Source organism: Coniophora puteana (genome assembly GCF_000271625.1).
Source record: "Coniophora puteana RWD-64-598 SS2 unplaced genomic scaffold CONPUscaffold_7, whole genome shotgun sequence".
Classification (NCBI taxonomy): Eukaryota; Fungi; Basidiomycota; class Agaricomycetes; order Boletales; family Coniophoraceae; genus Coniophora; species Coniophora puteana.
The window spans coordinates 1515305-1533888 of NW_006913059.1; the positions used below are offsets into that span (position 1 = coordinate 1515305).

The window sequence follows — 18584 nt, forward strand, 5'->3', positions numbered from 1 at the left end:
TCGCATTCTATAAAGATATTTACGTTTGAAGATAATGCCGGGTCGTATTCTGTTGATCCATAGACAAAATTGCGAACCCTTGAAAAGATGTCGAGGTGACAAAAGTGAACGAGAGACTTGGTTCTATCTAATTCTTGGACACTCTGATGACGACCTTCCCAACATGCTTCTGGGAGTCGAGGTACGCGTATGCGTCAATAGCTTCCTCGAACGGGAAGACCTTGTCTACGATCGGATGTATATCCCTCGCCTCGATGAGCCGGTTCATCGCTTCAAATCTAGGTGAACGCATCGGCAACATTTCACACAGCATTAATGATTAATGAAACGTACTGAGCCACCGATCCAATCAAAACACCCCGGAATATGAGTGCCTTTGATATGACTGTCTCAACAGGAATCTGGTTAGCCCCCTATTAACAGATTAGCACTCGTTCATTCTTGTTAGAAAACATGCTTCATATGTAAACGTACTTCGGCTACGAATCCAATAAGGTCTACGCAGCCAGCGTGGCGGGCGGAATTGGCGGACCTGGCAATCGTTCCAGCACCTCCGACCTTGAAAAGTCGAGATGTCTAGGTGTTTACGAGAGTCTTAGAACGTCATATGCTCACCTCGATAACATGATCCACACCACGTCCTCCAGTCTGTAGATAGAGGGTATGTCAGGACGCGCCATTCGGTGGGGAGCATCTCATTGCTTACGATTCTTAAAACCTCCTCGTCCCAGTTCTTGGTCTTATTATAGTTGATTGTATGGTGTGCACCGAGCCTTTTTGCGAACTCGAGCTTCTCATCTGAGGAAGATGTGACGATAGCCGTGGCGCCGGAGACGACAGCTAACTGCAAACCGAATCTGAAGCAAACTGTAAATCAACAAGGTCATGCTATCATGCCCAATGCCTTACATCGATACGCCACCTGTTCCTAAGAGAAGGACATAATCTCCAGCTTTGATTGGTTTGAGCCCAACCAATGCGTTCCACGCTGTAAGAGCGGCGCAACTAGTACAGGGGCAAAAGCAGTAAGCTTCCAACCCAAGATAACGTGAAGCAGTTGTCCTACGGGAGCGTTGAAGCCTCGTCATACGACAAATTTGCGGGTAAGCGGACGAGGGACTGTTCACATACATCGGGTTGACTGTCAGCAAGGCTCATGGTAGGGTGTAAGGAGCATACACGTACATGAACTGGAACTGTCATGTACTCCCTCAGAACGCCGTCTATTGGCGCACCCAACGCGTTAGCCCTCGTTTTCGCCGACGGGTCACCGTCGAGATGTGTTAGAGAAAAGTTGGCGCTGACGCGTGCGCCAACCTCCCAGCCCTCCACGTCTGTCCCCAAGGCGACAATTTCGCCAGCCATATCAGAGCATGGAATCACATTGTCTTTGATTGCGGGTCTACCAATCGTAAGCAAAAGTGAATAACCCAACATTTGGTACAAGTGTAGGGATAGACGACGTACCCGGGATAGAGTCCTCTCGCGATGACGATGTCACGGTACTGACACGAATGTCAAATGAAACCAGATCACGTCCTCGGGAGTTCAGACACTCACATTGAGGGATACAGAATGAACTTTAACAAGCACCTCCATTGCCTTCGGCTGCTCTAGGGGCCCCTCGGTAAGTTGGAGTTTACGGTAGCCCTCGCGCTAGGAAGGTCATTGGAAATCAGATTCCTTCAGTGCGCTCGTCGCTGAGAAGACATACGTTAGAGCGATATGCGCGAACCGTTTGCGGGAGCGTCATTGTGAGGTGTTGGCAATCGCGAGTGAGGGGCGAAGCTTGAAGAGCTGGGATGTTCAAACACTGACACAGACGCAGCTGTTGTGTGGGTTATATGTCACCAGCCCCGCCCCTGTGGTTCTGTATCCGAAGAAAGCCGGGCCAGAAACCAGTCCCGCGAGCAAACATGACGACCTGATCCAGCGCTGATAGGACTCCACAGCGAAGCTAGGCCCCTTTACTGCGATCAGCGACCCAGAGTCCACGTAAAAACACCTTCGTAGCGATCTCAACCACTATCGTTTGGTGTTCCGACATGTTACCATTCGTGGTATGTGCTTTTCGCCGCCCTTCCGGAGATCAATAGCTGACTCAGTGCGATACCTAGCATGACAAAGCCACTTACACATTTCGTACAATTTATCTCACAGCCTAGAAATTTGCCGCGCTTGTCTTCTATAACGGGCGGTACGTGGCTGTGAGATGTTCATGAAGCGCGGTATTATGCCAGTACAGGGCAGCTGGACTCTTGTATGGTATCATGGAGATGATGATTAAGTTGTGGTCACATCCGTCAACGCGCACACTGTGGTTTATTTCAAACTCCGGTTTTCCACGCTTTGCGGACACACCTTCAAGTCACCCCCGTCACTATATCTCGCCGGTGCGTCCATCCTCTGGAAATCAACGATTCCTCCGATCCCAAACCTCTTTTTTCACGTATATTCTCTGAGGTTCGGCGAAGGGAGACTCAACGGGCATCATTGACTCATGCAAACCGCACCGACCTCTTTGATAGGTAAAACGCCTGCTGCCCATGACAAACCTACTCTTCCCGCGTTATCATCTAAAAGATGACCGTTAATTTTCTGATACATGCATAGCAGATTTCAGTGACCATACATAGCCAAAGGAGGCTTCATCAGATAGTCTCCTTATTGCAGCCATTTTACACGTGTCGCTATGCTCTTTTGACGCTGCGCATCAGAGTTCTTCGTACGTTTACACATCCCGCTACAGCGAGATATCAAAAGCGATGCATGCACCTTCAATCTGTTTGTTTGATAGAATGAATGGCGTCTTGTCGTGATATGACCTCCGCAGATATCTCCTATTCACTCATGCCTTCGTGGAAGCATCATCAACGCAGTTTGAAGGATGACTCTCGCGATTTCGTGTCTGTACCTGATGAATGTGATATGCGTGAGATGGTATTTTATCAACTGAACGAAACTTACAGCTTGAAGATCTACCATGACTATTCTCTCATTTTCGCTTCTTTGAAGGGATATATGGGTAGTGGCCGTGTTTTCCTCTCTTCTCAGAGGATTAGCAAGTCCCCGAGGCTCATGATAGTTCATTGCAGAGATTGAGACTTCAGAGCCATTAGGCTCGGACCTTCGATTGTTCAAGACTACCAATAAGGAGTTGCTGTATACCTTGGAGCTGATAAGGGAGGGTGCAACGTAGTAATGATATTTTGAGAAGCCCAAGGTGAGGACAACCGCTACAAGCACCACTATAACTGCTTCAGTTGTGAGAAACTGTTACATGTAAACGAGGATAGAGCATAGTACCTGATGCGCTTCCTGTTTCAACAATCACTCGAATTATACCATCGATGAGTTTGTCGGTTTTCTTGAAGCCAGTTCTCTTTTTTGATAGCTGACATGCAATTAAAAAGGTCCTTTCCCCGTAAGCAGTATTTGCGTACATGGTAAGTCATTGACGCAGCAATGAATATGTCACAAATTCCTGTTGTCACTGCCCAAAGCTGCTCTTGAAATCAGCGACATTTTAGACGTTAAATAGAATAAAATTTGTACAATCGCTGAGCTCAAGACCTCGCGTGAAGAAGTCAAGTCATAGTCTGTGCTATGTTGGCTAGATCCTATACCGCAGGCCATTGCTGCCCCCACTTGTAGCAACACCAGCTACTATTTTGAGCTCTGTGTTAATTGTCTGTTCTTGGAGACTTACCACCATAACAATTATGCTTTGAGGCAGTGACTGGCCAATAATATAGAGTCTCCAGGCATAAAAGGACTGTGTAATTCCTCCCGCTTAAAAACTGGAATATAAGTGGTTAATTTGGTGTGCAGTTCACGCACTCACCAAGGGACGGAAGGATGAGCAAAGACATGTACGTTGTGTATATCCCATAAGCACTTGCTGAACATCCCCAGCTGCGAATCAAAATGTGATAAGTATCATAGGACATTGTGATAGTCTGAGCAGTTTCGAGTAGAAATGCTGTATAAACCACCGCTGTCACAAACACGGAATCAGGAAAAATGGTGACATGATAAGTGTCTGTTGGAATGAGTGATTGCATGATTCAAGGTGATTCAAGGTGATTCAACAAATGGACTGACATAACTGGACTACAAGAACACCGTATAGGGCCCAGTTGAGCTGGCTTCCAATAAGCTAAGGTCTAGCTATAAGTGACACAGACACCAGGACATTCTCGATAGCTTACGTTAGGGGTTAATCTGAGTAGGTTTTTGTAAGAAACCTTGCTAGCTCAAGAGAATATTGCACACACTTACAGCCGGATAATGTCTGCAGGAACAGAACAGGTTGCCATCGGTGATATCGTCGAGAAGGCGATGAGGAAACCTTGGATTGTGTCCTGAGATATTCACAAGGACATGTGTTTATCCCACCATGCGCTCCGCGGAGGTTGATTTATAGCCTTGAGACAGAGCATAGCTTGCTGCTCCGTCCAGGCACAGAAACCACAGCCTCAAGAATGTGTATTAGCTGAAGCACATCATGATCATGATGAGATATGTCTAGCTGTGTTCTTCTATCCGCTGTTTCATCCCTCAAATGAGAATAAGTATAGTATCAAGTTGTGTGGATCAAGGTCGTGATGAGATGTGTCTCTATGAGTTAAACATAGCTTCCTCGTGCATAAATGTACGGAACGGAAGAGCGTATGAAACAGAGTAATTTTTGTGGCTCAAGTTAACAAAGTACGTACCCTTAATGAATAAAACTGCTTTCTATTCATTTAGATTAATTAGCTTAGTTTTCTTATGAATAAGATGTGTGTGAAGAACGTGCTGATAAATTTACGAAAGGCTTCCTCACGGCATGGCTTTAGTCCCATATGTTGGCTTAGTGATGAGGCGGGGATCTGCGCAGCTTTCAGTAAAAGATTGTGGAACATCTGCTAGATCATATCCATCGTAACTCACCCTGTGAACTCGAGCTTTGAACAATCTTGATACGTCGGTAGAGGCTGCAGCTCATTGGCATGTATCTATTGATAATCCAGATCTGACCCTCACTCCGAGTTATTTTTGTCCTTGATGGACAACAATAAATCAATTGGCAATCGAAAACTCATCAAACACAATCAGTGTTCCTGTTGGACAATGTGCATACGATTCCTGTGCTATTTAGATTTCCTATTACTGTACATTTGGACTTGATGTGATGGTGCAGCACTACGCACTGGCAGGTTGCTTGAGTTGTTAAGAACTGTAGTGCGCTATACTTGGATGGATGAATGAATCATATTAATGTCCAGGAGAGTTACAGAACTCTAAGGCGGACAGTCCTACTCTAAGTACAAGTCGGTAGTGTAACGGGCCCTGCCCCACCATATAAACCTGAAAAGGTCATGCCAACACGTGCTTGTGCGCTATACTTATTGTTCGTGGTATGAGCGAATACATGTGTTCTGCCTGTAGTGTATTAGACTAGGTAATGCTGGTAGCTGATAATACATCTATAATGAGGCGACGGCGGGGCTCCGAGTCGCCTGTGGTATGAGTGAATGAGGGGTAAGATGTAGCTGCCGCACCTGTACACTAGTACTGAGCCTCTGAGCTTTTCCCGTTCTGCGCCACTTCACCGCCACCGCTCTCCGCGTCTGCGTCTCGCGGTGTTGTACGGATTCGCAGAACCCAACATGAGTGACCCGGGATCCATCGCAGGATCGAGTAAGCACGGGGAACCCAGCTGGGGAACCTGGGGTACAAAAGGGCAAGGTTCAGTCATTCATCGACATTTGATATGATCAAGTAATGTTGTGACATCCGGTTGATTCTGATCATCTGATTTACAGGGTACTTGCTGCTAGTGGACAACTTTTTTATCCTACAAATGCGAATCCATGTTAAGGTGGTGTCAAGGTTCCTGATGCATGCCAACATCCATCCCTCATCGATCATCCCTTGAGCACAACATAAGATAGGAGTCCCTGGCATAAAAGAAATGAAGTGTCTAATAGTCAGAAAAATCAACGCTTACTCCGCGAATTATCCTAAGCTTGATGCTCGAGACAACTGTTTTGCCATAGAGACCGGGAAATGGTGCATCCACCCCGTAGCATGGTGAGAATTTCGAGGTTGATATTCTCACGATGACTTGGTCCCACCCAGTCCTGCTCAAACCCTGCTCAGGCAGCGCAGACCAAGTGCAGACCATCCAGTATCCTCAAATGCGGGTTTCTCTATCAATAACTCTTCCACGCATTCAATTCATGCACATGTTATACCACATGTAGCATCGCGCGACAAACAATAGCCACAGCCCCCCAGGATGGATGTTGCTAGCAGCTACGCTTATTCCACGCGCTGACACCCCTTTGGCCTGGAAGCGGAACTTAGCATGATCATCTGGACTGGAATCGAACCTCTCTGGTAGTCTGTATGTTTGGTATCTCTTTGAGAGACTGACTACCAGGGAGCCGATGACTTTAGGCCGCGGGCCTCTCAGCCCTCGTGCGTTGTTCAGCCCCTGTGACACTCAGATACTAGGGACAACATTTTCCCGATATTTTGAAGGACCCCGGTGTGTAGTATCCTTTGCTATGGCCACTGGTCAATCAATCCACATAGGGCGTTTTGGTTGACATTTTCTCCCTTTTTGGGATTGGTCTGAAGCCTGGTGTAAGTTAACGGCTCCTCCTTTAGTACTTCTCGGCAAGAGAGCACTAGCGAGAACACCAACACGTACATTCGCCACTTTATCTCTCTGGGATATCAGCTGACCGACTTTTGGGCCGCCTTGAATAGATTATGTGCAATCGGCGCAAAAATAACGACAGCAGAAGCCTCTCGCGTGAAAGCACAGGCCCCAAGGAAGCATGGAATCCCTTGCAGGATTCGCTCCCTCGGTGTGTAGTAGAGAATCATCTGGTTCCCTAGATTGGCTTCTCACACTTCTCGAAGAACACTTGGAAATTTGCCTTAAGCCTTCCTAGATTGCCTATAAGAGCGACTTTCTAAATACTCTGTCTCTCCTCGAAGGTTGCGTTCGCCTAGATTCTTCATATCTCCCTCGCTCCTCTCGTCATGCCCTGTGAAGACGACTTAAAACATGCGTCGTCTCTCGACGATCCGGGAAGCGCCTCACAAGAGAAGATCGAAGATGAGAGGAAGGACGAGGTGGATGTTCTTCCCGAGGAAAGCAGACGGGCTGCAGAACGGAAGCTGGTCCGAAAGCTAGACTGTCGGCTGATGCCAACTGTGGTCGTCATCTATCTTCTCAATTACCTTGACGTACGTCTCACTTGTAAGGACAGATTCCGAACTCTGACTCGTCCCCGGTTTCAGCGAGTCGCGGTGACATCCGCACGTTTACAAGGTCTAGAGAGAGACCTCAAGCTATCTGGTGCGTCTCGTTATCCTCTTGTCTGACGCTAGCTTGAGCCTGACCTACTACGGACAGATGTTCAGTACGATGCAGTCGTCGCCGTACTATTTGCATCGTATTGTCCAGCCCAAATACCTTCAAATATCGTAAGTTGTCAATGTACTTGCTCATACCATCTCCGCCGATACCATGACATGCCGTAGATCATCAGCTATATCTCACGGTAAGGCGGATTGCACTACGTTTAGCCGTTATGACCATGACCCATTTTCCCCCAGACCCTCGCTATACATTGGCGCCTGCGTTGTCGCATGGGGTCTTACTAGTGCACTTTCTGGGGTAGGCACACTGCTGACATTGAACGGTCGCACGTTTGGCTAATATCTATGTAGGCTACCCATAACTTTATCGGCCTACTGCTGTGTCGTATATTCATCGGGCTTCCGGAGGTATAGTAATCACCATGACTTTCGATTGAACATACATAGCTGACCATCTTTCAGGCCGCGTTCTATCCGGGATGTTCGTACCTGCTATCACGATGGTACACAAAAAAGGCATGCCTCTTTCGTTTGCTTACGCGCATTTCCACCTCACGAAAACTTACACCTGATCTCGGTTCCAGGAACTCGCCTTCCGCTCCGCTATATTCTACGAGGGTCAGATGATCTCCAACGCCTTCGGCAGCGTGCGTTTTCCCTCTCGAACGTTCACGGGCATATTCCGAACTGAGAATGGATGGGTTTCCGTGTGAACCTAGTTGGCTGCCGCTGGTATTCTTGGCAATATGGAAGGTGCACTTGGAATCGCTGCGTGGCGATGGTAAGAAATCCCTGCGTTGAGTCTATAGACTAACAGCTTGTTTCTGACTATGTCACTTGGGTAGGTTGTTCTACATTGAGGTACGAAGGCCGAATACCCGCATGCATCAGCTTTGTTAACGACCCGCTACGCAGGGTGCAATCACGATGTTCTTCGGCTTCCAAGTCATGTGAGCACTGCCACCTCTCTTCTCATCCTTTGAACCTCCTCGGCATTCTAACAAATTCGCACTCCAGGTGGCTTCTGCCAGATTGGGTGAGTATACCTCTCACCGATGTTCTAGAAGGCGGATAATCTTATGCGTTTATGTTACCCCTGGCGCGATCAGCCGGACAACACACGGTGGCTATCTAAAGCTGAGCTGCGACTGGCGCAGGTGCGTCTCGCCGAGGATGCCGGTGAGGCGGACAAGGATGCGGACGTCTCGTGAGTCCACTATGTCATGTTCCAATAATCACTGACTTGAGGAACGTTCGACAGGATCTTGGAGGGTTTCAAGCTGGCGATAAGGGATCCAAAAGTCCCTCTATTTATGCTTATGCAATTCGCAGAGCTCATTGGGCTGGGATTTGTCAACTTTTTCCCGACGTGAGTTCTTATCGTGGCCTATTCCTCCGAACCGGGCCTCATCATGGTTTCATCGCCTTTTACCATTAGGTTGGTCGGTACACTGGGTTTCAGTACTACTACCACACTCTTGCTTTGCGCGTACGTCGTCGTACACGCTGCTTTCACCAGACATATATATGGTTACTAAATTATGCATCAGTCCTCCGTGGATCGTCGCTGGTTTCTTGAGTGTAGGAAACGCATGGATAGCTGGTAAGCGTGATTCTGCTCTTCTTCCAAGTACCCAGAACATTGACCATGGTTGTGCCGAATGAAAGACAAGCGGGGCGACCGCTTCTGGAGTCTCGCGATATGGTGGTGGATCTGCACCATCGGGTACATCATCGGGCTTTCGACGATGTCTACTGGTGGGCGGTACTTCTACTTGTTTTGTCTCTGCTCGGGATATGTCGGTATGTTATCTGTGACTTTCCGTGTAGAAATAAAAGCTGACTGCGAGCTCACTTAGGATTCGCACTGACACTCGCATGGGTGTCGAACGCCGTGCCCCGTCCACCTGCCAAACGCTCTGCGGCAATCGGGCTGGTCAATGGGTTCGGGAATACGGCGCTCATGTAAGTCAAATTACCATCCTTTTTTCTATCACTACAGTGTAACTTTGAGTTCAATTGACAACCTTTGAACTCTGATAGCGTCAGCTCCTTCATGTGGAAAGCCGACTGGGGTCCCCAATACCAGCCATCGATGATCATTTCCATCGCGGCGATGGCGTTCGCGTTCGTTCTTGCGTGCAGTGCGTCCTTCGTTCCCGTTTTTGTTTCCCTCCTGACATGCAACATTCATATACTTAGTCATACGGTACATGCTCGTCCAGGAGAACAAAAAGATGGACCGCGACGAGCTGGAAATCATAGAAGGACCGGAGCGGGAGCGCATCGAGGAGGCGGCAAGGCTCGAGGGCATCTCGTTCGACGAGGCCGTGCGCCGGCGGAAGGGGTTCCGGTATCTCACGTAGGACGAGCTCAGAGCAATACTTCGCGTTGATCTTTTGTTCTGTGCTATTGGAGATGCTCAGCATGTGCATCAACAGCGAACTGCCTCGATGCGATGAAGATCGAAAAGAAAGACAAGCTATCAGTGACGTCATACGCGACAGGTGTGTTGGTGACGTCAGTAGGATGCTCATATGTGGACTTGTTGGTATCATGAAGCGGGACCTTCACGTCGTCAGGCCGCCGCTGGCTCGCCAGCCACATACATAAGCGTCCAAGTACTGAAGTGCGGTCAAATCATGTCGTTTATCCATGTAGCATATTATAGGGTAACGATGCTGGTATCATACAACTAAGTGAGTCTCGGGTGGGTACGTGCATTTTGTGTATCGCGTGCGATATGTTCTCCGAGCAGAGCAAGTTGAATGTTCGGAGTGCGTTGTAACGTATGTGTTGTACATGCCATATAAGCGTATCGTGGGCACTAAAATATACCCTATACGGTAAAATCAGGTAAGTCGTAAGCATCTAAGCCGTTACCAAGGTCTCAAGAGTACGGGTGAGAAAGTGAAAGTAGAATAAAACATACGTGCCGTTTATACAGGCGGCGCTCTTGACCGCGATCTTGACCTCCTCGGCTGGGACCCAGCAGATTCTCTCGGGGATCTCATCGACGCCCTCCTCGGAGAAGCCACCGACGCTCTGGGAGACGCCATCGACCCGGCGTGCGTCGCCTGTCGCTCGAGGACCATATGGTCCACCTCCTTGTCGAGCACCGTCTCGTGTACATGCAGCGGCCGGACTTTGTGCACGCACTCCTTGTACCACTCTTGATGCTCCCTCCGGAGCTGGCTTTGCACGTACAGCACCGTCACGGGGATACACACAAGCACCCACACCCACGGGATGCCGTACGCGAGCCCATACGCGGTGTCGGTCGTCGCGAGCCACGCCGCGACGATGAGCAGTGCGCCAATGATCGTGCCGCTGAGGCCCCACATGAACGCGAGCTGCCTCACGAGAGACCGAATTATGACTGAGTCTTCATACCGATGACGCCATTCTTGGCGGAAAGCAAGTCCGCCGCCGCCATCGACGGCAATGACGTCTTCGACAAGTGTATACGGAAAAGGAGGCAGGATTTCGCCGGGTGGTAGTGAGGAGATGCGGACGGGGAGGCGCAGGTGGTGGTCGAATATCGCGCTGATGAGGCAAGGTACGGAGAGGGAGAGCATCTGACATGGGAGTGCCATGGAGACAATGGGTACGGAGGCGGGCGTCCTGCGAGGTCGAGTTAGCGAATGTGAGGGGCTGGTGTCATAGGGGTGAAGAAGGCACGTACATCGACGAGCCGATGATCAGCGGGACCAGAAACGCGAATAATGCCCAAGAACCAAAGAAGCTATGGAAATTTGAGCATACATCCACCAGAAAGCAAAGGACGACGTACTGCGTTGCATCGAGCCCCCAGCGACCCGACCCAATGGGTCTGCGCGACTCACACCCTTTCGCATACCACAGCAGGTACGTGCGATGTGTGAGCTTTGCCGACGAACCGAGTCCGATGACGGACGTGATGATGGCGAGGTTGATGGTGATAGAGAGGTGTGCGCTCCACCTCAGCGCATAGAAAAGAATGAGCGGGAGGATACCCGTGTCAAAAATCACGAAGCCGAGAAAAAGGGCGCATTTAGTCAACCTGCGCCCGCTGCGGAGCGTGAAGCTCAGTGGTGGCGGCCCGTCGTGCATGTGCAGGTCCGTTTCCTGCGGAAGATGAACATGGTTGGGCTTTTCGAAGGTGTTTTCGGATGAAGAGGGCATGTCGGTGGATGAGGACCCGCTCGAACCCCTGCTGCTGTTGCCAGTGGGAGGAGGGCTACGGTCTCTGGGTGGTTTGCTGCTGGCGTAAAAGGTGGGTGAAGACATTGAGGGATAAAGCTAAGGGAGACAGGAATTCGAAAGTGGTTATGAGGTCTCGCTCGGCGTCATCGGTGTAGGGTGGTGTTATGGATCCAGGCTCCACCATGGGCGCAACGGGGCTCGCAGGTGCTGTCCATAGGCCAACTTGTACCTTGACTAGCTCCATGACATATCTTCGCTTATGCTCGTTCTGTCAGACTCGTGAATGCTTGTCGCTGGCAAGGATTGAGAGAACTGAATGGCTGGGGCTGCGACGACTATGGATGGAGACATGAAGGGTGGCCAGGGACAAGAGCATACCATGCCGCGTTTGCCGATGGTGGCTGTGCACATTAGCTAATCCAAGCTTGCCCTTCTTCGGTTTCCACCCGCAGCCTTCATCGACTTCTTGTGAGGTCAAGGCATATGTCATCCTGAATATCACAGCCCTTCTTATCAATGTCTCCAAAAACCATCAAGAGAAACTGCGTATTGCTGGGTCTCAAGCTTTCCACCTTCGGGCACTTCACCGCATGTAGTGTTGCCGCATTTGGCGAACTGGCTGGAACCAAGCCGAAGAAACTTGTATTTGCACTTGTCATCAGTCCAGATAACACACATCGTCGCTGCGTAGAGACTAAAAACCGCGAAGATTAACACTTGCTTGGTCGGTGTTGTGACAAGAAAGTGCGTTTCAAGGAGTCGGTTTGAGCTGGTTTCCCGAACCGCGGCAACACTAACCGCATGTTCGTAAGTTTGTAACCATGTCCATAGAGACCAGTTAAGCTTCTTCCGTCGCACCGTGACATAGCGCGTATTCGTTCTATAATCGTTTCAACGGCTTTGAAATCCAGAGCGGGCGCTCTTCTTCTCCACTTTGGCTAACGATCTTCCCCCTCACCAGGAGTTCAAGGCTATTTCGAGCATCAAGCGGGGAGAAACCTCGAGTCCACGCAGCTGCCGTTGCTCATTGTCGTTCCCATGCCTGAGGTTCTCTCTCTCGCTCTCTCGTTGTGTTGTCATCTCGGCATCATCAGCTGTATTCTCGACGAGTCTGCCATAATCTCTGGCACAGCGAGTGAAGAATGAGACATTAATGCGGAATGGCAATACGAAGCGCGGGCTGAAGCTTAATTGTCTCGGGCACGCGCCAGTCGCTCTGACCGTCGCGCCCTCCCTAGGTAACATGCACGTTTTGTCTCTTCCTTTCATTGTTGTGCCCTAATCAAGAAGTTTGTAGGATCGGGTCGCTTGTTGCGATTCCATGAATAAGCGCCTCATGACATGAAGGGTCGGACTACGCTGTGCCTTGCATGTAAAGCGAATTTTGGATAATTGACGGTTGGTCCTCCGAGGCTCTTGTGCCAACTGTCACATGCATTTCATTTGAGTGCTCAAGCATTATGAATCCACGAAGCTAAAGCGCGGTTCGGAAAACCCACTATAAGTACTGTGGCTGGCCCACTTTAGTTTGCGCTCTTTATTCTCAGACATAACCGTCTTCCAACCCAATATCTTTCCCCGCTGCTCTTTGTAAGTGTCTTCTACTCGAGCTTTTACTATGAAACCGACTCTGATTTATCTTCCAAGATTCTTCAAACCGAAAGCACCACAGACTCCGCGATACGACTGAGCGCTATGACGCTATCTGTTAGCCCAGCAAGCTTCACCATCCTCATTGGTGGCAGACCCATCCCACCGGAGGTCCTGGGGCAGATTTTCTCGTACCTCTCAGCGTGCACCATGATATCGATATCTCACGTTTGCCACCATTTCCGCGAGGTGGCTCTTCACTGTTCCAGCCTATGGACGAGACTTGACTTCGCGGTACCCCGTCCACGAGGATGGCCAGAGACACGGATGCTGCTCGACCGCGCCAAGGATCAGCTCCTTAGCCTGAAGATCAGTGACGATGGGTCACCCGAAGCTGACTTTGGCTCTCAAGACCTAGATGGAGAGGGCGAACGCCTTATCGAACGTGCATTGGTGCCGTTTCGTGCTCGTAGCCTCGATCTATACTTCTCGGACAAGAGAATTTTAGGAGTCCTGAGCTTGCTCCATGAGCCCGCGGAACACCTAGTGCAACTCGAATTGACAAGCGCAAACAGCTATAAAGAGTTTATTCCCGACACCTTTTTAGCTGGACACGCTCCCGCTCTTGAGATTGTCTGCCTTGACAGAATCTCGCTTCGATGGGACTCGCCGCTCTGGAGCGAGATGCTGAAGCACCTCAGCCTCTTTAACACTCCCAAGGAAACGGAACCCTCTTTTCCAGAACTGCTTTCTCTGCTTAGGAAGACTCCGAGGCTCGAATCACTTACTCTGGGAGAGATTACCTTTGAGCTGACCTTGCCGAGCTTCCACGAGGACTCAATCCCAGATTCGAACCACGTCGTTTCGCTTCCGTTTCTGCGCGCATTATGCTTCTTTGGCATGTTCGACCGCTATACGAATTTTCTAACACACCTCATACTTCCTCGGGACGTCGCCATTCGCATCGAGGCTGATTTGTACTCCCCCGAAGATATAGGTCCACTATTTCCGAAGTCTTTGTTGGAAGCCAAGTGTACTCGCGAGGTGAATGCTGACTCGATGGACACCACTAGGCAAGCCTACTACACTTTGAGTATTCATGCCAGAGACGACTCCGAAGGCGATTCCGAAGGGGACCTCATAATGCGGGACTCGGGCAAACAACGAGAAACCTACGATATCAGTGTTCACCCAAGCTCGTATGACGCCTCAGACACGCTCTCCGACCTTGACTTTGCTTCCATCTTTGACTCGGACGGCTACTTCTCTATGGTATGGGTGCCGGGAGAATATCACTGCTCGCCTGATCTCTTTTACGACGAGGTCACGGGCTACTTCGTACCTTACTCGTGTTCTCCTAGGATTGACGCCAAGTTCACCTGCTACTTTACCGATGTCTCGGATCGAGATCCAAGCTGGATTCCGCACGACTACCTGTTTTCGACGTTTTTATCTCCCGCATGTGCGCGTTTGGACAACATCGACACGCTGAAGCTATCTGTGCACAACGATAACCTCAGCCTGGACTGGACCACTCTTTTCAAGTCGGCACCTCGCGTAAGCCGACTTGTAGTCGATGTCGATGAAGGAGATTTCAGCGCCATCATGGATGCCCTGCAACCGGAGAGGGACTCGGGTATGTCCCTTCTTCCCGAGCTCTCCCAGCTGTATCTGTACTGGAATGGCTACGACGACGACGGCGAAGACGATGAATATATCGAGTTCTTGAATCCTTCCACAATGGTCGACTTCGTGGGACTTTTATCCGCACGCAAGCAATCCTCCGTGCGTTCGCTTGACAGACTTGTCATTCGTGGAGCAGATTTTGAGACACAGTATCAAGAGTTTGCTGGGACTTTGGAGGTTCTGGTAGGTCAGCTTGAGCGGCCGGGTGTTTGATGGCGAATTATCCGAGTCGAAGGTGTTGAAATGTTGTTTTGATGTTGTTGGATACTTGTGACAACCGAAGGTATATTTTTCTGCACACTTTCAGTAACCGTAGGTAAAGATATTATACCGCAAGGTAGAGAGAATGTTTCAAACTAGAATATTTCCGAGATCTATAGCTATGCGCCTTAAATTTCCTTGAGGACCGTGACAAGATTTCTGAAAGTATGCAATGCTAGTACACCGCCACAATCCATAAGTTCCGGAAGGCGACGCATTGATGTTGAGAACGCAACAATCGACCATCTCCGCGCGTAGACCACTTTCCCCTTGACCCTTGCTTTGACCCTCGCCTCGACACTTTGACCCTCGATGATTGGCTGACCCTCGCCATGACCCTTGCCTTGGACCCTGCTTCGCTACGATCACGAGGGTCTGTTCGCAGGGTGTCAAAACAGCTTTTTGTCTTCCGTACACAATTCAATTGGCAAGACATCACGACGGTTTCGTAGTACGTACGTTCCGGGACAGCATTTACCGCCGCATTTAGGCCATCTACGTTGCATATAAAAACCTTCACCAGTCTTTTGCCCCAAGGTAGCCATTTTCTTCCCTCCTTTTCCTTTTCTCCTATTTTTGTAGCGCCCAGCAATAAACACACAGGTAAGTTGTTCTTCTGGCTTGCTTTCGGTTACGTTCTCACTGTTTTTGCTAGCACACTACGCCATGTCGCTTAATAGCCAGCTTACTCTCTCGAACGGAGCGTCTGTTTTGAGTTACCCTATCCCCTTCATCATGCAGCTACCGACTGAGCTGCTCGCGAGGATATTCTATTTCTGCCTCCCGGACGCAAGGATTCGACTGACTTGGACCTGCCGACATCTTCGCGATGTGGCTCTTGGCAACTGCAGCCTATGGACAAAATTTAACATCCATCCGTTTGATGCATCCACATTCGAACGAGAGAACACCAAGATGGCTCGCGCTGGCGATAGATATCCTATCGACTTGAGAGTCTCCATTGATCACCCTCCCAGCGATGACACGGATCTTGATATCGGCTATGATCTACTGGACTGCGCCCTGTCTCCGGAGAGTGCTTGCCGTTACCGGACGTTGGACCTATGGTTAATCGCCACCGACACGGCTTATCCTCTCTCCCAGCTTGTCCACGCTGCCCCTTTGCTGGAGACGCTCATCGTTAATATCGACTACAGTACCGTCGACATGGATTGGGAAGAACACTCGCAATCTCTCTCCGACTCGTTCCTTGGCAACTATGCTCCGAAGCTACGAACGATTATGTTGACTGCTTGTTCGTTAAACTGGAACTCGAACCTGTTTGGGGCTGCTCTGACGCACCTTAGCATTCAGCACGTATCCGACTCAGAAGAATCTGAGTTAATCGAGATGCTACGTCTTTTGCAGAGAACCCCAGCGCTTAAGACTCTCAGGCTGGACGGCTCTTTTTATTGGGAGGAAGTGGACGCTGAAGATCACCCCCGTCCTGTCGTCTCTTTACCTCATCTCGAGAGACTTTATATCTGCAACCACTCCTTCCCCGAGCTCTTTCTGTTCGTTGGTGGTCTTACTCTGCCTGATAAAGTCCAGATCTGCTTCTCTGTGATGTACAACTGCGCAGCGGACTCCGACGCTCTTCTACCTCGATCTCTGCTGGAGCCTAAACTCAGACTAGGCAACGGTCAACCTCCTAACAAAACTCTCAGCATCTACGCGCACGCTTTCTACAACATCAGTGTCCACACGAGCACGTACGTTGACGCGCTTACGGAGGATTTGTCCTTTTGGTCAGTTTACGACCAAGGGACCGAGCATGGATCAGAGTTATGCCCCGCCAACACTGATCACTCGTTCGACGACGTCACGGGCGAATACATCCCAAATACTTCTTATCCAAGGATCGACGCTAGTTTCCCGCGTCCTGAGGACGAAGGCACTGAACATGAAAATCTGCTGCCCACACTCATGCCTCTGGCTGGCGCAGGTCTCGAGAATATCGATACGCTCAAACTTGTCACCTCGACCCATCCAGGACGAGCAGTTGATTGGAACATACTTCTCAGTGCCATGCCCAATCTGTCGCGACTCGCCCTTGACGTTACACCTTCTGACTTGATCTCCTTCCTGAATGCCCTGAGTCCGTCCAGTGTAGACGGAGAGAAAGCTGTACTTGTTCCAAATCTAAAGGAGCTGTACCTTCAATGGTGCTACGTCGAAAGCGTTGGACAAGGGAGCCAGAAGACTATATCATATTCGCCGCCTTCGAATGCCATAAACGCTCTAAAGGCTCGCGCGGCAGCAGGGGAAAAGCTCGCTAAATTCGTCATGTGTGGAGTGCAGGGGGTATCAAGAGCGTTTCAGGTCTTTGAGCCCGAACTCAAGTCTACCGCAGCTGTATTTGAATGGCGCGAGTGGGCAATGCGGGTAAACACAGAAAGTTCTTTAGATTGATCGATGAATGGGCAGAACACATCATATCGTTAAATTATGGGTAATATTACATGCTTTTGATACATAATCTCCTTCGTGACTATCCCTTGCTCCTTGTTATGAAACCATGTGAATGTTCCCAGCATGATCACTACTAAGTCTACGTTACTACAAGAACTTCAATGAGGCCGCTCAGGTGCAAAAAGCGCCACTGGTGGTGGCCTTGCAGCATGTTGGGCAACTGCACCCTGCAGAGTAGACGAACTTGTTGGCTGGGCCACATTCATATATGTACGCATTGCCATTATTCGTCCCCGCGTCGGCGTTGCAGCCCTCTGCACCTGAGAACGCAAAGTGAGTCACCTCAGCGTCACTGACGTGCAACTAATTCGAGTCGACGCCTACCTGGAGAGTCGCAGGGCTGGCCGATGGGGTTATACTGGGCGAATGCACCTTGAGTGACCAGTAAAACGGCAGAGATGATAGCGGTATGGATGAAATTCATGTTAGATATCTGAGCGTTGGATGGTATGGGGGAGTGAGTTATTGTTCCGTCTGATGCTGAGCACTTCTGGCTTTATACCTGACATGAAACATACCTCCGCATGAACCTCTCAGCAGCTAAGCGCACATGACGAACATCTGACTTCATACCTACACTGGTTTACGTCGCACGTATCCACGCAGATGACTGGAAGAACGTATGACTTGATATTTTACACTGGTTCATGTCGCGCATGTCCACCCGTTCACCACTTCACAATGTATGTAGCACTGCAAAGCATGATCCGAGCTGAACTACACCAATTGTAAGCCCGTTTGGTGTGAGCGCATGCAATTTAATGAAAAGCTACTACGTACAGCTTGTGCTCGTCGCCACGCGAACAGGCATAGGTCGCCCTTGCGGTTTCAGAGCCTCGGACTTTCGTATTACGCCGACGACCTTTTCGGATTCCATCAAAGCGCCCATGTCGAAGCTGTCATTGTTCGTGAGTTTGTCTGTTACTTAGACCGAACATAGGTCCGAAGGCATAAGTACCGTGATATATGATGACGGGCTGAACGACACTCAGCTGGCCCTTACAGTA

The 18584-nt window shown here is 49.7% G+C and overlaps 6 protein-coding genes across 6 annotated transcripts; 2 read left to right on the forward strand and 4 right to left on the reverse strand.

The window, feature by feature from the left end:
* Positions 1-37: 37 nt before the first annotated feature.
* Positions 38-1887, reverse strand: CONPUDRAFT_166096 (alcohol dehydrogenase protein). Its single transcript, XM_007771338.1, has 11 exons — positions 1715-1887; positions 1561-1656; positions 1468-1505; positions 1186-1402; positions 1067-1119; positions 910-1005; positions 707-857; positions 616-648; positions 475-558; positions 334-413; positions 38-278 (listed from the first exon to the last, which is right to left on the reverse strand). Exons 1-11 carry the CDS (start codon positions 1751-1753, stop codon positions 128-130), a joined length of 1038 nt encoding a protein of 345 aa, XP_007769528.1. The 5' UTR covers positions 1754-1887; the 3' UTR covers positions 38-127.
* Positions 1888-2848: 961 nt separating this feature from the next.
* On the reverse strand, positions 2849-4319 carry CONPUDRAFT_73705 (uncharacterized protein; the record flags this gene model as incomplete). The annotated part of the gene is made up of 9 exons (XM_007770926.1): positions 2849-2914; positions 2968-3254; positions 3307-3394; positions 3444-3508; positions 3710-3800; positions 3845-3915; positions 4105-4159; positions 4212-4224; positions 4282-4319. The coding sequence occupies 9 exons, from the start codon at positions 4317-4319 to the stop codon at positions 2849-2851; spliced, it is 774 nt and encodes a 257-aa protein (XP_007769116.1).
* A 2722-nt stretch (positions 4320-7041) lies between these two features.
* Positions 7042-9749, forward strand: CONPUDRAFT_166097 (MFS general substrate transporter; the record flags this gene model as incomplete). The annotated part of the gene is made up of 20 exons (XM_007771339.1): positions 7042-7248; positions 7303-7360; positions 7418-7488; positions 7546-7565; positions 7621-7681; positions 7735-7791; positions 7846-7899; positions 7968-8030; positions 8103-8164; positions 8229-8244; positions 8299-8333; positions 8401-8419; positions 8493-8590; positions 8645-8752; positions 8822-8872; positions 8934-8986; positions 9052-9186; positions 9243-9348; positions 9427-9527; positions 9586-9749. The coding sequence occupies 20 exons, from the start codon at positions 7042-7044 to the stop codon at positions 9747-9749; spliced, it is 1539 nt and encodes a 512-aa protein (XP_007769529.1).
* Positions 9750-10016: 267 nt separating this feature from the next.
* Positions 10017-11518, reverse strand: CONPUDRAFT_105698 (uncharacterized protein). Its single transcript, XM_007771340.1, has 3 exons — positions 11177-11518; positions 11069-11128; positions 10017-11007 (listed from the first exon to the last, which is right to left on the reverse strand). The coding sequence occupies exons 1-3, from the start codon at positions 11473-11475 to the stop codon at positions 10323-10325; spliced, it is 1044 nt and encodes a 347-aa protein (XP_007769530.1). The 5' UTR covers positions 11476-11518; the 3' UTR covers positions 10017-10322.
* A 1745-nt stretch (positions 11519-13263) lies between these two features.
* CONPUDRAFT_73708 (uncharacterized protein) lies at positions 13264-17517 on the forward strand (the record flags this gene model as incomplete). Its single annotated transcript, XM_007770927.1, has 6 exons — positions 13264-15027; positions 15225-15270; positions 15364-15556; positions 15629-15642; positions 15688-15708; positions 15761-17517. 6 exons carry the CDS (start codon positions 13264-13266, stop codon positions 17515-17517), a joined length of 3795 nt encoding a protein of 1264 aa, XP_007769117.1.
* Positions 17518-17688: 171 nt separating this feature from the next.
* CONPUDRAFT_90759 (uncharacterized protein) lies at positions 17689-18001 on the reverse strand (the record flags this gene model as incomplete). Its single annotated transcript, XM_007771341.1, has 2 exons — positions 17689-17837; positions 17902-18001. The coding sequence occupies 2 exons, from the start codon at positions 17999-18001 to the stop codon at positions 17689-17691; spliced, it is 249 nt and encodes an 82-aa protein (XP_007769531.1).
* Between the last annotated feature and the right edge of the window lie 583 nt (positions 18002-18584).

Coding starts and splice junctions, on each gene's coding strand:
- CONPUDRAFT_105698 (XM_007771340.1), bottom strand. CDS start 11,475: ATGCACGACGGGCCGCCACCACTGAGCTTCACGCTCCGCAGCGGGCGC. Junction 11,129..11,176: donor TGGGGGCTCGATGCAACGCA/GTACGTCGTCCT, acceptor AAATTTCCATAG/CTTCTTTGGTTCTTGGGCAT. Junction 11,008..11,068: donor CTGATCATCGGCTCGTCGAT/GTACGTGCCTTC, acceptor TCGACCTCGCAG/GACGCCCGCCTCCGTACCCA.
- CONPUDRAFT_166096 (XM_007771338.1), bottom strand. CDS start 1,753: ATGACGCTCCCGCAAACGGTTCGCGCATATCGCTCTAAC. Junction 1,506..1,560: donor TTCATTCTGTATCCCTCAAT/GTGAGTGTCTGA, acceptor CATTCGTGTCAG/TACCGTGACATCGTCATCGC. Junction 1,403..1,467: donor GCGAGAGGACTCTATCCCGG/GTACGTCGTCTA, acceptor TACGATTGGTAG/ACCCGCAATCAAAGACAATG.